The sequence below is a fragment of the Gavia stellata genome, chromosome 6, assembly GCF_030936135.1.
Source record: "Gavia stellata isolate bGavSte3 chromosome 6, bGavSte3.hap2, whole genome shotgun sequence".
Lineage (NCBI taxonomy): Eukaryota > Metazoa > Chordata > Aves > Gaviiformes > Gaviidae > Gavia > Gavia stellata.
Window position 1 is genome coordinate 26094666 of NC_082599.1, and position 16522 is coordinate 26111187.

At 36.1% G+C, this 16522-nt stretch overlaps 1 protein-coding gene across 1 annotated transcript in view; it reads left to right on the forward strand.

Moving 5' to 3' along the window:
* The first annotated feature begins 1040 nt into the window (after positions 1-1040).
* The window catches only part of AKAP9 (A-kinase anchoring protein 9), a 45434-nt gene continuing 29952 nt past the window's right edge, over positions 1041-16522 (forward strand). Inside the window, exons 1-5 of the mRNA XM_059818332.1 lie at positions 1041-1286; positions 3464-3626; positions 9077-9289; positions 11755-11987; positions 13943-14062. Of these exons, the coding sequence (XP_059674315.1) occupies positions 1041-1286; positions 3464-3626; positions 9077-9289; positions 11755-11987; positions 13943-14062 (975 nt within the window). The remainder of the gene's footprint in view (positions 1287-3463; positions 3627-9076; positions 9290-11754; positions 11988-13942; positions 14063-16522) is intronic.

A 16522-nucleotide genomic window follows, 5' to 3' on the forward strand; every position in this document is an offset into this window, starting at 1 on the left:
ATTGACATCTTTTCTGGCTGTTCTGTAGAGGTACTTTGCAAGTGTTCAAGCTTGTCTGCTGTGCAATGTCTGTTGTGTGCTTACTGGATTATATACATTTCCTGTATATACCAAGGGTTTGTAGGTGACTTGACAATTATTTTTAAATATTCAGAAACTGAATATTTTTTCCACTCTGCAATATTTTATAATCTAAAACTAATTACTGGCAGAAAAGATTTTAACCTTTCCTCTTAATGAGTTGTGTTGTGCATACAGACATGTACCGATCTCTTAAAATAAACTTAAAAGAGTGAGAGAAACCTGGCAAAATCTTCAAAGCAACTATTTGAGACCTGTCTGAACACACACTTTCAGACCTGAAATGCAGTTTGAATCTTTTCAGGCAAGGCATATAGTGGGTGTATTAATTGAAATTCCACCTGCTGGTGTTATGTATAGGTAAATAAATCAGGCCACTCCCCTGAACTCTTTCAGTTGGGAGTTACTAACAGGAAGCCTTTAAACTAGCAGAGTTTGAGAAAGTTCTTCCTGTTGAATTAAGTCCAAGAACAAGAATGAAAGCAAATAATGACATCTCTGTCTTTTTGTTTCATTTGCCATAGTGAAGATGGAAAATCCTTTTTAGTTTCTGGTCTGCTAGCTTGCTTGTCTGCTGCAGCGTACCTGTGCAGGTAAAACAAAATTATGCTTCCTTGCCTTGGAAATAACCTGCCAGCTGCTACTGGAAGATTTCTGTTGCTTTTTCATGTGAAACTTCTCTGAGAAGGATTTCTAGGAGTGACCATACGAAGCTGTCTTGCAGCTCTCTCTATTTTGGATTAATCCACTCCTGAATTACTCTGCTTGAGAATATGATCTGAGGCTCCCTGCTGATTATTCTGAGTAGGTCTGTCACCAACAGTGCTGATACATGTCTTCAGACTGTTAAATGTATGTGCTCTGTTACAAATTCCTGTTAGAAATTTCTGAAACCAGCCTAGCTAGTGCAAAATATCCATGTGACAGTTGAGAAGACAGAAGCAGCGATATTTTTTGGAATGGATTCTTACCGCACCTACTGGGCATCTAATCTGTTTAGTGGTTTGTGGACTGAAGGCCAAGAAGAAGATACATATGAGGTTGAATCTCGTGTGCCTTTACCATATCCTTTTCCTTTCACTGAACACTTGGATGAGAATAATTCTGTAGTTGTAAATACTTCAATTTTTCACTTCAGCCACAAAAAAAAGGGGCACATTTTAAAAGTTGTCTCAAAAATCTCCTTGCCTACACCTCCCTATTCAGTAAGTATAAAAGTTTTTAAAAGAAATTGTATTTTAAACCAGCTTAAATAGAAGAGAATGCAGTGAAAAAGGATATAAACTTGTCTCCATCATTAAAGTTACTATGTACTGCTGACAGGCTTTTTTCCTAGACAGTTTTTAATGGGCTCTGAAAAACCTTTAATTATACAATTCTCTGTTCATTTATAACAAAAGAAATTTAGCAGACACAGAAATATATTAAATTACAGAGATTTGAGATCTCTTTTTAAAGCACTTCAGTGTTACTTATTACATTACATTTTTCTCACTGTGAATAATTTATGTGGGGGGGGCAGTGCTGCAGTCAATTAAAATCCTTCCTTTGTAGCTTTCATACACTGACTAGTAACATTAACTAGCACAAGCTTGCTAATGGCTTCCAGTGATCCCATGAAAAAAACTTTGTTCTTGAAAAATCATGTTCATGTTTGTGCTTCTTTTTGGTTTTGCCCTGTGATATTTTTAATAATACTTTGAGTTGTTATTACTGAAAAGAGATGGAGAATAATTTTTATTCTGAGTTTTAGTTTGAAGATTTGATATGTTTGAGTAAGCCATTTTTATGGTTGTCTATGTACAGTAAACCTATCATATGTTTCCCTTTTATCTGAGATGGGTCTTTCATTAAGCACTTCAAAATATAAGAATAAAGTAAGAATATTTTGTGATTTTTAAAATATCTCAAACCAGTGCAGCTATTCATCTGCAGTATTTATACCTTTCTTTAACTCCTGCAAGAATAAATAGTTCACGTTAATGATGTCCATCTAAAAAGGAATGCTGTAGAAAAGAAATCAAGTATTTAAATACAGTGTATTATAAAAGATATTGTATTGATTTTTCAGACATTCTTTTCAAAGTGGAATTTTATTTGTAAGTGGATAATTTTGTATGCAATGTTCTATGAAATGTTCCTAATCCATTTTTCTGAGATTTTAAAGCATGCTAATGATACTCATGAACTTAGCTGGAGATGGTGAGAAAGCTTTTATTTTTGAAGAAATTGAGGGAATATGTTTATAGAAACTGTAGCAAAGCCACAGACTTTACTATCTTACAAATATCTACCAATATCCATAATACTAAAAAGGAAAAAAAAAAAAAGGGGGCAAGGAGCAGGAAATGTGTGTTATTTCATTTTCTGACGTTGTTCTTATTTTGAATAAGTTGTCTTACTCTAAATACAAGCCACACAAGGAACTCATTCCTGGTTCAGCTCTGACAATATGTATTTGTGTCCCTCAAAGAGGTGGATGTAGGCTGTAAATGTTAACAGCTGAGAAGTAGAGATGATCTTGGTAATTAACTCCAGTTTGCTGTTATCTTAGATGAACATTTTGTGTGATCAAAACTTCTAACATTAGAGTAATGTTCCTTCTTTACTATTTTGCTTTTGTAATTCTAATTTTAATTCTTTTTGAAATTATCACCTTGGGTATGTCTAAACTGTGCAGTAAGCATACAATTTTATGCATTTCAGTCCTGGTTTTCCAGTAGTTCACGTTAGTGAAGTAGTGAGATTGCGCTACATCTGTGGTAGTACACATTAAATATTAACCCATCAGACAAGCAGAGAAGAATAAAAAAATCCTTAATAATTCTGTTAGGTGGACTCAGTTGGAAGAAGCATTGCTTTACCGCCTTGTTGGTTGAAAAGTGCGGTATATTCAAAATTCATGTTTTCCTGCTGTTCTCATTTATCTTCATCTTAAGGAGAAAAAAGAGATGAAGCACCACTTGTGTCAATTTATATCAAAACTTCTGTGAGTTTTATGCCATGTTTTTTAGCCATTCTAAGTATATGGTGGGTGATAGCTTACTCTTATTTAGTACAAAACTCATATGTAAATAAAGGTGAATCTAGTGTAAACTCATAAACCAGGAATTATCGGAACAAAGAGATGGATTTAGCCAGGTGGCTCATTGAGTTCACTATACTGACAAAGCCTATTTGCTTAGACTTTTGTACTGAGTCAGTCTTCCTATTGTAGTCTGTGAATATGTGTTCAGTAAAGATCTTATCGAATGTCCAGTGAAGTTATGTGAGGCTTCTCATTGCACTGTAAAGCAACTGTTAATTAAATAGGAATGACAGAGTAGTTATTTATCAGAAAACCTTTGGTTTATCTAACTTCTGTGATTTTTTCCTGTGGTAGCTTGAACATGCTAAAATTACTCAGACAGAACTCATGCAAGAGTCCTTCAAAAAGCAACAAGAGGCCACAGAATTTATCAAGTATCAGGAAGAACTACAAGAACGTCTTAATGAAGAAACCAAAGCCAGAGAGCAGCTGGCTTTGGAGCTTAGTAAAGCTGAAGGTGAGTAGCTTTTTTGATGGGTTGTTGAACTTTGCACTCACTTACCTATTAATTAGGTAAAGAAATTGCAAATTAGATAGATTTCTTTGCAAATTTTAGAATGTTGTTATCCTTCTGGATAGTTATGGACAAGATGACCTCCAGAGGTCCCTTCCAACTTCAACCACTCTGTGATTCTGTTTCGCAGCTTTGTCTCACTTATTATTGTCTGACCCATTAAAAATAATAGGTTGGATATGTGTTGTTAATTTATTTCATCATAACATGTCTGTTTGTGCAGACAAGCTTAAATATTAACAACTTAGAATCATAGAATCACAAGTAGTTGAGGCTGGAAGGCACCTCTGGAGATCATCTATTCCAATCCCCTCCTCAAAGCAGGGTCAGGTAGAGCGTGTTGCCCAGGACTGAGTCCAGTCAGGTTTTGAATGTCCACAACCTTTCTGGGTAGCCTGTTCCAGTGTTTGACCACCGTCAAAGAGGGGAAAGAAAAAGAGAAAAAAATATTTTTTTTTGTACATTGAAATGCAGTTTCCCATATTTCAGTTTGTGCCTGCTGCCTCTTGACCTTGACTTAGTTCCACACAAACATGGATAAAAACATAGAACCTTCACTCTGAATTTGATGATATGGTGGTGATACGTTTCAATTTGCACTCTGCTTGAAGTGATCTTTTTAAGTGTATTTGCAACTGCATTAAAGAAGCAGTTAAAAATTGTAGAGTGTTACAACAGGGGAAACTAATAATCTTTTCTGATGTCAGGAAAATGTGTTCAAATCTGACAGACACTTAATTTGTTCTTTAGAATTACCTTTATTGTTTCGAAAGCTGAATGTTTTGTTTCCACCCAGCATTTCTACCATTATCTGTTCATAATTAGCATCTGAAAAAGATGCAAAAAAACACCTGCCCTATAGACAGAATCTCTGTAGTAGTAAGCAGAAAGATATTTTAGTTAGTTCTGAAGCTCACCAGACTTCTCTGTTTCAAAGTGGAAGCATAGAGTAAAGTTTCATAGCCAAATGTTATTCCTGGAGAATGCTACCCTGCCAGCCTTCCTCTTCTTTTTACATAGACAGATAATCCAACATGAGTTCACACACTATTAATAGCTGGGACACACGTAACCTGAAAAGAAGTGCAGGTTTCTAGACCATGTGTCTAAAATGCGTTGCGAGGGGCAGTTGGTAGCCTGTCAGTTCACACAACGTAAACGTGTGTGTCATCAGCACCAGTACTGGCTGTAGCATTTCAATAGCTTTAGCAAAACTAGAAGGAAGGAAAACTGATTTCAGAGGGAATAGATTCAGTTCTGAAATAGGCATTATTACTTTTTTTCAATATTAAAAGTGAAAAAAATCTTATATGGAACACATCTTAACATGCAAAAAAGATGAAATCTGCCACCAAAATACAGATGACCTAAGAATTTATATTCTTGCACAGATGGATTTACAAAACTGTTTCTGCACAGATTTAATCCTACAAGTAGCATTTAAAAAATAATAGTAGAGACTAATTTTATTTATTAAAAAAAAGGTTTTATTATGAACTTATCTCTGTTGCTTTGCCTTCTGGGTCTGTATTTTCTTGGCTTAGTCAGGTTCTCTACTCAGAACTATGAGTTTGCCTTTTCATTTACAATAAATACATTTCCATTTGTGCAGGACTCTACTGCAAAGAATGCGTGCAAAATTGTATTTGAAGATGACAATCCACAGAATGAGACCTGCTTATTACCCATTTTTTATTTTCATATTTTTATTATTATTTTTATCCTATTGCCACCAGACAAGCAAAAAATCTAAAATTAACTAAGTTCTTCTCTTGACCAGTGCACTTCTGTTATAAAATTTGCTTGTGCAAACAAACTAATAGCAGCAGAGAAGTTGCAGACTCTTACTAGATGCCAGTTTGTAGATAATGGGATTGCCCATATGTAAATGAAGGCAAAATTTACCTGTAAAATTTTATTAAATGCTTGAAATATTCCGTCAGAGCCTGGTTTGGAGGTATAACGGATGAGTCAAGTATGTATTCTTCGCTAGCGAAGAAAGTATATTAAACACAAAAATCTAGTGAGACCTGTGAAAGTATGTTTTGCATTCTCTGGATTTTATCTGATAACGTTTTATTTGGGAAAGAAAAGTTGGAAGCGTATAAAGTGGAAACCAACTACAAAAATTTTTAACTGGAATTTAATTTTAATCAGAGCAATAGCAAAGTCAGTTTATAAGACTGGACAGACTGGCTGTGTTGGTTTTGTTCATGAATAGTTCTGGAATATAAGACACAGAACTGGATGTTAGTTTTTAGCCCTTGACAGATACATTGCACAGTTGAGCTTTTAAGTTAGGTGCAGATTTATGTCACATGTAGAGATTTAGTTCAGTTCAGTCTTTTGCAGGAATTCAGCTAATTTGTCCCTCTTACTGCTTTAATGCTTTATAACTCCTGAATTAATTAAACCTTTTTTCATCCTTTTTTTCTGTGAACTCCTGAAATTAATGCACTTCTAAATGACAGGCACCTTTCTTTTTTGGTGTTGATACAGCAAAACAAAAATGCCGTAGAACTCTTCTTATTTAATTTCTTCTGCTCAGTGAACTGAGGTGTGAGCATACTCTGAAAAAGCCAAACTACGTTGTCTTATCAAATTCCTTAGATAGATATGCAGAACAATGTCTTATTTCATTATACATCTGATGGTGCTGTCTTCTCTTGAGATAAAATGTGTCATTTTTGATGATTTCTTTCTTATCATCAAAAACTGCTGCAGCTGAGACATTTTCAAACCTCTAGTGTTTTAGTGGTGTCAGAAATGACTTATCTAATGTGATGGAAAAGTTAATGCCAATTTGTTCACTGAACTCTGACAACTTTCATTACATCTCTTTAAAAAGAAAAAAAAGAAAAAAAAGAGGCAGGAGTAAATCATAGAATCATAGAATAGTTAAGGTTGGAAAAGACCTTTAAGATCATCAAGTCCAACCGTTAACCTAGTATTACTAAGTCCACTGCTAAACCGTGTCCCTAAGCACCTCATCCACACGTCTTTTAAACACGTCCAGAGATGGTGACTCCTTGGGCAGCCTATCCCAATGTCTGCCAACCCTTTCAGTGAAAAATTTTTCCTAATATCCAGCCTAAACCTCCCCTGGCATAACTTGAGGCCATTTCCTCTTGTCCTGTCACTTGTAACTTGGGAGGAGAGACCAGCACCCACCTCTCTACAACCTCATTTCAGGTAGTTGTAGGGAGCGATAAGGTCTCCCCTGAGCCTTTTCTTCTCCAGGCTAAACAACGCCAGCTCTCTCAGCCGCTCCTCATAAGACTTGTGCTCCAGACCCCTCACCAGCTTCGTCGCCCTTCTCTGGACACGCTCCAGCACCTCAGTGTCCTTCTTGTAGTGAGGGGCCCAAAACTGAACACAGTATTCGAGGTGCGGCCTCACCAGCGCCGAGTACAGGGGCACGATCACCTCCCTACTCCTGCTGGCCACACTGTTTCTGATACAAGCCAGGATGCCGTTGGCCTTCATGGCCACCTGGGCACACTGCTGGTTCATAGTTAGCTGGCTGTTGACCAACACCCCCAGGTCCTTTTCTGCGGAGCAGCTTTCCAGCCACTTGTCCCCAAGCCTGTAGCATTGCATGGGGTTGTTGTGGCCAAAGTGTAGGACTCGGCACTTGGCCTTGTTGAACCTCATGCAATTGGCCTCGGCCCAGCCAGCCGGCCAGTCCAGATCCCTCTGCAGAGCCTTCCGACCCTCAAGCAGATCAACACAACCACCCAGCTTGGTGTTGTATAATTGTATACCGCAACATGTGATCTTAACAGACTTCTTCATTGTTCATATCTTTTTTAGTGGGGGTGTGCACTCCATTTAATCTGGGAATGCCCTCTCAAATTCCAGTCTCTTAAGTATTTGTTGTGAACAGTATCTGGTATGGTGGGAATAACTACTAGAATTTGTATTGTCTCAAATTTTTGAAATGCTGTTAATGATGTTTCTAGTTCAGTATTTTTTGTTTCAACAGCCAGTCACTCTGTGTGGCTGTGTTCTCTGTGAATCCAAGTCTGGAAAAAAAGATTGGTCAGCAGCACATGATTGATATGCATGACCAGACCTGTATTTCTCAGACTGATTATGCAAAGACCACTGCTACTTCATTTCCTTCTTGTTAGCTTTCCTTTGATATGGAACTAAGTGCTCACAGAGATTTTACTTTGTCTACATTGATAAAAAATGGAAACATCTTTAATTTTCCTATATTCTCAAACCAGGGTAAAATCCATTTTAATACTGGTTCAAGACTGTAGATTTATACTGATGAAGTACTTTCATATTGAAAATAGTTTGATATTGAAAAAATACTGCTTAGAGTCTGTGGGTTTAGTAAGAAGAAACCTGTGAGATAGGTGTGTGTCCAACAAAGTTTAGACATCGTATAACTGGTGTCCTATCTGTCTTTTGGAACCATCAGTATCAGACATGACTGAACACACCTTACCATGGAAATCTGGGATACCTATTTAGTACCTTCTGTCACTTGGTAAAAATGTCTTCTGTGTTCTGTGGTTAGACGCTTCTGAAAGGAATGATGTGAATAATCTGAAGCCAGTACCAATATAAGATCTCAGTTTAGTTTTTATAGCCCTCAAGGAAATTCACTGTTTTTTCGTAAGTCTTTAGCTTTGTGCTCACTTCTGCATCATTGCAAGATGGTGCCATTTCTTACAGCCGTAGTATCATTCATAAAGCTAAAATAGAACTCCCCCTCAGATTCCTAGGTAAACTACTTCATTATGAAGCAATTTTAAAAAGCATACAAGACATATTCTCAAAGTAGTGTCCCAGATTCTCTGTTAAAAAGATTATTAATTGCTCTGTGCTACTTTAAAAATTGTGCATTAATAGTAAAGAAATTAAATTGCTTCTTATATGTCACCTGTTATAGGGCTTTTGGGAGTGATTCAGGTGCTAAACGTGGACACCTACAACTAGTTTTGGTGCCTTATGATGTTAGAGGCATCTGTATCATACCTGACCTACAGGAGACCCATGCTTTTACAGAAACTGTGGTTTGAGGTCAGACAAATGTCTTGAGGCACCAAAAATGGCACCTGGCACCTGAATTTATTTGAAATTTCTTATTTCTCCTGTGTTTATTGCACACTTATTTTACCCTGGCTTTGGAGTTCCTATTTGCTCCAGAGGTCTTGCGCTGAGAAAAAATTAAAAGCTATATTTGGTCTTGTGCTATCCTTCCTGTAATTTGTTCATCATGGAAGAATAGCAAGGACAGGAGTAGAGAAGTTGTCAGGTGCTGAGTATCTAACATGCATGTGCATTCATGTGAGAATACTGTAGTGACTTCACCATGCAAAAAATTAAAATTGTTCTTTATTGTCTATTAAATCTGCCCCAAAATTGATGTTCTACAGGCCTCATTGATGGTTATGCAGATGAAAAAGCATTTCTGGAAAAACAACTCCAGGAAAAAATAGATGTAATTGACCATCTTGAGCAAGAACTACTGTGTACAGGTAACAAATTGCAGGAGTTAGAGGCTGAACAGCAGCAGATCCAGGAAGAAAAGGAGTTACTCTCCAGACAGAAGAACGCCATGAGAGCAGATGCAGGGCCAGTAGAGCAGCGTATGTATTCCTCACAATCTTTCTATGATATTTTCTTATACTTTCAAATAAAATAATAAGTAATCTTGATAACCGTGTTTTCTCCCCCCTCTTTGTAATTATTAATAAAAATGTGATAGGGCAAAAATGTGGTATTTTCATACTTGATGCCTAATGTTAGCATGATAACTTTTCTTGATATTTAAACAAAAAATGACTGAATTTTCGGAAGTGTTGAGCAATCACAGTTGTTCTTTATGCCAGCAAAATCATGATGCCTTTGGAAATCTGCTTTTATTTATATTATTGCTGGAGATGGAATATCTTGAAGTTAGCATCTCTAGATAAAAGTACTTGTCTAAATACTTCCCAAACAGAGTTTTAGAGGGACTAGCAATATACCTACCAGAACATGACTGAACTGCACATAATGGCCATACTTATTTTAGGCACAGAAGATACACTTTTCTAACAAATTCCTCTTTTGGGGAAGAATGGCACAAAAGTTGCATGATAAGGAAAGCCTGTTACCTACCAGTAATGAAAACTTTCAGCACTGATGGTGAAAATTCCAGAGAATTACCATGTGAATGTAATCTAACTAACTGCTTACTCAAAGAAACCCATTTACCTTCATGATATAAATGTGTCTTTTAATTCTTCCTTAAACTAATAACTTAATATTTTATGTTTGAGAGGGGAAGAAAATTAAAACAGTGGTGTTTTAAGAAGTACTGATCTTTCAAGGATTGCACTGCTTACATCGTAAATAGCAGGATGAAAGTGCTATTTTATTTAATTCTAAAAGTTTATGGCAATTTATAATGTTGATATTTTTACAAATTACACATCTTGGTGTGTATTTGCAATTTCCTGTGTCCACTTTGTGTAACAATGACATTTTAAGAATATGTTGCTTCCTACTTCATAGTAAAGAAGATCCTGTCTATGACTCCAGTTTAGTTACTGTTATATGTTTTAGGTTTCTAAATATATTAAAGTTATTTTCATGTATAACAACTGTAAGGATAAACAATTCTATAAATATGTGTAGGGACTTATATCATGCATACCAGAATAACTTACCACATTCCCTAAGTTATCCCAACAACTTTGTCATTAAATGCCACATCTATCTTTGGCTTCATTTTCTCTTACATTGTTGCACCACAAGAAAACTATAGCTGGCATGTGAATTACTTTGCATCTTTTTTTGTTTTCTCTCTCTCTATTCTCCTAGGCCTAGTAGATGCTGCAGTCGATGCAGCTTCCCAAGCAGGTGTGTTTGTATGTTGCATGGCCAATCTGTAATTGGGTGGAAGACTTACATGTACTGACATTGTTAATCAGGATTATTGGGCTTTTGGCTTACTGACATTACTTGTAATTCTTACTGGCCTGCAGCTTTGATGTTGTATTTCATACTCAGTTTTACATTTCGCTAACAACATTTCTTATCATTTCTAAACATAATAAGCAATTTCATGAGTAACCATCATCTTATTCACCTATGAATTACAGATACTTAGATGGTATTGGAGGGATATTTTTGTACCTTTTTTTTTTCTTTTTATTTCCAAATACAGTTGAGTCATTCATTATGATAACTAAACACTGTATTATATTGATATATAATGGTTACCTAGAAATGAGAATTGGTTAAATATGATGTAAGATGATGGTGCCTAAAGGATCTTTCTTCTATAACGAAAGTAAATTGTATTGTTTCTGTCTCAATAGCAATCATATTTTAAAGATTCTCCAAATGTAATTGCACTTTACAGTTTGGATTTTACCTCAAGGGATTTTTGTACAGTTAGTTAATATGTACTTCAATGAGTTGTGGCTTAAGAGTCTTTAATAGAGTGGTTTGGGGCTTTACTATATATGCTTGCCAGCCTTTTCATGAGGACTCAGAATTGGGCATCCATGCAGTCACTGATTTTACAAAGCTCCAGTTACAGGTCAGTAATTTCCCTCTCTGTCTGCCCGGCAACCTCGCTAAGTCTTTCAATATTCCCTTCAAATTATTTATGTGTATCACATATAATGATGAAGACTGGGAGTGAATTGATTTTAATGTCGCTGGGGATGAGAAGAGGGTTGGGTTTTCTGTACTTCATTGTTAACTCCTGTGCTGATTCTAGCTGTAGTTTGAACCCATGCATTTTCTTTTCTTTTCAATTATACAAAGACCTTTTAATTTATATGAAATTTGAACAGGGAAGTGGTCTGATACAACTTCACTAACAGTCCTCTGAAGACTGACTAAAGGATAGTAATTTTATATTAATTCGCTTTAGTGGTCATCTTGATTATTTCTCAGAAGAAAATAGATTTTCTATAAAAGAAAAATAGTAAAAACCCAAACCAGTTCACATCCTTCTGCAGAGTACAGCATGGAGACCTTGGGGAGTGGTTTTGCTTCATAACATTACTAACTATTCATATCTAAAAGTAGTGTGTGATGCTTTTATTATAATCAGAATTGCTGGAGGAAACAGAAAAGCTAATGAAAGAAAAAATTGAAGTACAGCGTCAAGCTGAAAAAGAGTATGATGACCTTCAGAAGCAAGTGAAAGTCTTGGAAATAGACTTGGAAGAACAAGTCAATCGTTTCATAGAGCTAGAGCAAGAAAAAAATGCAGAACTAATGGACTTAAGGCAGCAAAACCAGGCTTTGGAGAAGCAACTTGAGAAAACAAGAAAATTTCTAGATGTAAGTATGGTAAAAGGCTAGTTTCATGAAGGTGGGTGGGCACCTGTACTGAGGGTTGGTTCAGCGGGAAATGCTATTTTTTTCAGATTTTGAGCAAACAAAGTAGCACACAGTAGTAACAGTGTTAGAGGTTCCAGCCCAAAAATTTAATTAACATTTTAAAAGTTGAAAATCTGTTTGAGATGCTTGCTTAGGACTGCTCTGTATTTCTAAGTATAACTTAGTAGGCTTCTTAAATGTTTAGAATAATGGGAAACTTCTAAAATTAATGAGGAAACATAACTTTTTGTGACTTTCATTTTTAACAGTTTGTGGAATTCCCATGTTTTTCAATAAAGTCTGTTAGAATTAGTCTAAAGTCTGTGCAAGGTCCAGCACGTGGGTTGGGGCAACCCCTGGTTATCAATACAGGCTGGGGGATGAAGGGATTGAGAGCAGCCCTGCAGAGAAGGACTTGGGGGTGCATGGATGGGTGGTGGATGAAAAGCTGGACATGAGACAGCAGTGTGTGCTTGCTGCCCAGAAAGCCAACTGTATCCTGGGCTGCATCAAAAGAAGTGTGACCAGCAGGTCGAAGGAGGTGATTCTGCCCCTCTACTCTGCTCTCGTGAGACCCCACCTGGAATACTGTGTTCAGCTCTGGGGTCCCCAACATAAGAAGGTCATGGACCTGTCGGAGCGGGTCCAGAGGAGGGCCACAAAAATGATCAGAGGGCTGAAAGACCTCTCCTATGAAGAAAGGCTGAGAGAGTTGGGGTTGTTCAGCCTGGAGAAGAGAAGGCTCCAGGGAGACCTTACTGCAGCCTTTCAATACTTAAAGGGGGCCTTTAAGTATTTCTGTATATTTCTGTGCCTTCTCAATTAACTCTCTAGCTGACAGCAGTAGGGTGGAATAATTTTTTACATAATAAATATAACTCCCTGTGGCACCTTCTCTGCATAATCTATTACTAAGCAGTATTAAAGGATAGATCTTTCCAGATACTTCTTAGCACAAATGGATTTGCTTTATTTCATTTTCTGCAGTTACAAGATTAGTTTTCACACTGAAACTAGTATGTGATAATAGGACATGGTTCAGAAGTAAAAATTCCTATTATAAGACCCATAGCCATAAATGCATTATGGTTTGGGATTATCAATAGCATGAACGGGAGAATTACGGACTACTGAGATGAGTAGCTGTTTGTAATAGCAGCATTAGAATTCTGCTGTTTCCTTGAAACAGCAGATGAGTTTTTAAAATCTGCAACTTGTACAAGTTGAGGTTTTATTCTGGTTTCCTGAATTTTTGCAAAAGATTTTGTTGCTAGACAAAAGCATTCCTCTTTGTATCAGATACTTCAGCTAGTTTATTTTAATGCATCTGATAAGGTTTGTCTGTTTTACAAAGTGGCATTTAAAGTTGATGCTTCACTGGATGCTATCAGTTGCACATTATTTGCTGTATAAAGATGTATTTCCCAAATGTCAGACTGGAATATAACAACTGAAACTGGTCAAAAGTAAAACTGAAATGCAAAATTCAAACTATTTATAGTTTTGGGTTTTTGCTGTTGGCTCTCCATCAATATAAACACAGAGTTAATTTGTATTCTTTAGTTTCTATTTATGCTACATATATCAAAGACAAACAGTAGGAAAGAAAATCATAAAATATTGGTTTATTACCATTTGTGTGGTGTACCTGGAACAGAAGAAACAAAACTGTCATTCTTGTGAAATAATACTGGATGTATCTATGCTGTCCTAATTTTTAAATAAAAAAATGTGAAATTTGTTGCCCCAAATGATAAAAGCAGTTTTTGTTAATGGTGGGTGCAGGAGGTTCTGCTACCTTAAAAATACTGATATACTGTTACCAGGCTCGCATTAACAGAAATAAGAAGTAGTAATATACTTAATTTAGAATAGTTTTTAAATCAAATGGTGTATGCACATAATTTAACTTTCAGGAGCAAGCAGTTGACCGAGAGCATGAGAGAGACGTATTCCAGCAAGAGATACAGAAGCTGGAACAGCAGCTTAAGATTCCACAAAGGAGTCAGCCTGTCAATGAACATCAAACCAGAGAGGTAACTCATTTTATTACTTGTACTCAATGAGTATAAATGACAAGTTGACAGCTGTTAAGATATTGTAATGGATCTATTTTATGGTGTACCGAACCTGTGTCCATTCACAAACCAGGAAAGTAAATCCCCTTAGAGGAAGGGTAAGGTGTTGGGAGAAAGCGGTGAAACTGTGTTTTGGGAGTTTTTTAAGGCTGGTTGTTCGTTTGGTTTTAGTAGTAGGCATACAGAGACTTCATAACTCTCAAAAAGGCTCTTTCATATAACTTCGTTTTGAAAATCCACTGTTTTCAAAAGGCTGTGGAAACATTCAGGACTACTTTAGCAATTTCACATGTTCTTATGCTTTATGACATCCTGTTTATAGCAGAGGTACACAACTGAAGGTATTGAGTTACCAAGGTTTAACACCTGAGATGTAGTAGCGCTCTCTGGGTACACTTGAATCTTCCCAGTTAGTCTGTCTCCACTGAAACAAATTTAGTGACTGTAGAACAGCAGCTCAAGGGAGTTACAGAAAACTCTTGGACCCAGCAAAATCAAAAGTGGCAGCAGTGCAAATGCTATATATTACGAAGCTTTGGCATGTTTTGTTTGATGACCTGTTAGTCAATTAAATTGCATTTTATATTTTGTGTGTTTTCTTGTGTCCTGCTTTTTGAGGAAGGCTGATACTTTTGCATGATTTTCTTGCCTGATTTTCACTATTAAAATGCCTCTTAATAGGTTGCACTGTGATTTTCAAATCAAATTTCTTACTGAGGTAGTTCAGTTGCTGTAATTCAATTGCTACATATTAGCAATATTTAGTATTCTATATTATATAGTTCAGGACGATAGACAGTAATAGAAGATAAACTGATGTATGTGAGATGTAAGTTGTCAAAATATTTGTTTACTTACAATTCTCAGATTTAGAGGTGTATTTCATGGAGGGTTTTCACATATTTTAAAACAAAGGTCTGTAAGAAATCTTACAGTCAAAGTATTGAGTCATCACTATGTGATATGGCTGTCATCAGCCTCTGTGAATAATGAATCTTCTGGAATTAGCTGGGTATGTGTTAACCAACACATATGGAGCAATTCTGCCTCTATTTCCTGCTATTGCAAAGTGTGTACACACTCCTCACCTGTTGACATGTTCCACAGATGGCGGAGACTTTTTAGCACGATTAGTTTTCCTGAATCCAGGATGTTCATTCTGAGTTCATTTTGTCATGTGTCTGTTTATAATTTGTGGCATGGGTAGCATGTGAATTCCTGGTTAAAATTACGACATTTAAAAAAAAAATTCTCCCAATAAAAAAAAATTCAAATTTGATAGCATAATAAAAATTGCCCTATTTTCTGTACAGAATATATATGTAAAAATAGTCCTTATTTATATGTACATACACACATATGTGTATACACTTAAGTTGGCAGATATGCTACAATGGAAATTTAAAGCATGCTTTAAAATAAAAGACAGCTGTAACTGTGATTAAAACTTTGAGATTTGTATTAGATGCTTTTAAATTAGATTTTTTTAGTAGGTAGAAAGATAGATAATAAGATAATGTCTGCAAGCACCACAGGCGTAGCAGTATTTTAGACCTGAGTGATGTTGAATGTGATACATTACAAATTATAGGCAGAATTTTCAATAGTGTGGTAGAGTCACATTTAATTTTTATCAAATAAGGCATACAGTCTTAACTAAATAGTATTTTTTGATTCACAATGTTACTTGGAATATTTCATAAATGTACATTTTATCATTATTTCTCATGCTTTTCTGAGATAGCTGCTTTATTTTTTCATAGTTGTATGGTTTTTGAAATCCTCTTCTGCTTTGCGTGAATGCCGTGAGCATTTTCTGTTGATAACTTAATTTCTTTTTTACTGTTGTTTCAGCTTACTCTGTCAACTTATTCCAGGGAGGGTTGTCATAAAGAGTCTGCTCTAGACTTGATTTTTCTTTTTCAGTTTCTCTCTCAAGACTTTTCTGCGGTCACTTCAGACTTTGATGTTACTCATGGATGGATAACATCAATAATACCGTCCTGTCAGCTTTATGTTCTGGTCCTCTTCTCTCCTATCTATTGAAATGCTTTGATTCTTCTACCTTTTGGCTACATCGTAACTTCCTAATTGTAAATACTGAAATCAGTTTCTTGAGTGGGACAAACATTACTTTCCATGTCTCTTGCTCGATTGCTTAGTTTAACTCAGGTCTTAACTTTGTGCATCATGCCTAATACCATGGATTTGTTACACTTCTTTCTTATCTGTACTATTGATTAATCATTTCTGAAATACTGCTAGAACTGGGGTCATTCCTATCTCTACTGCTTCAGTTACTCGTTTAATATGTTGTTTCTGAGCCACAAACACCTGAACTACTGAGATTCAGAACGCTTTACTTGGATGCTTGGTCCCCTATAGAAAGTGAAATTATATCATACATGGCATCTGTTT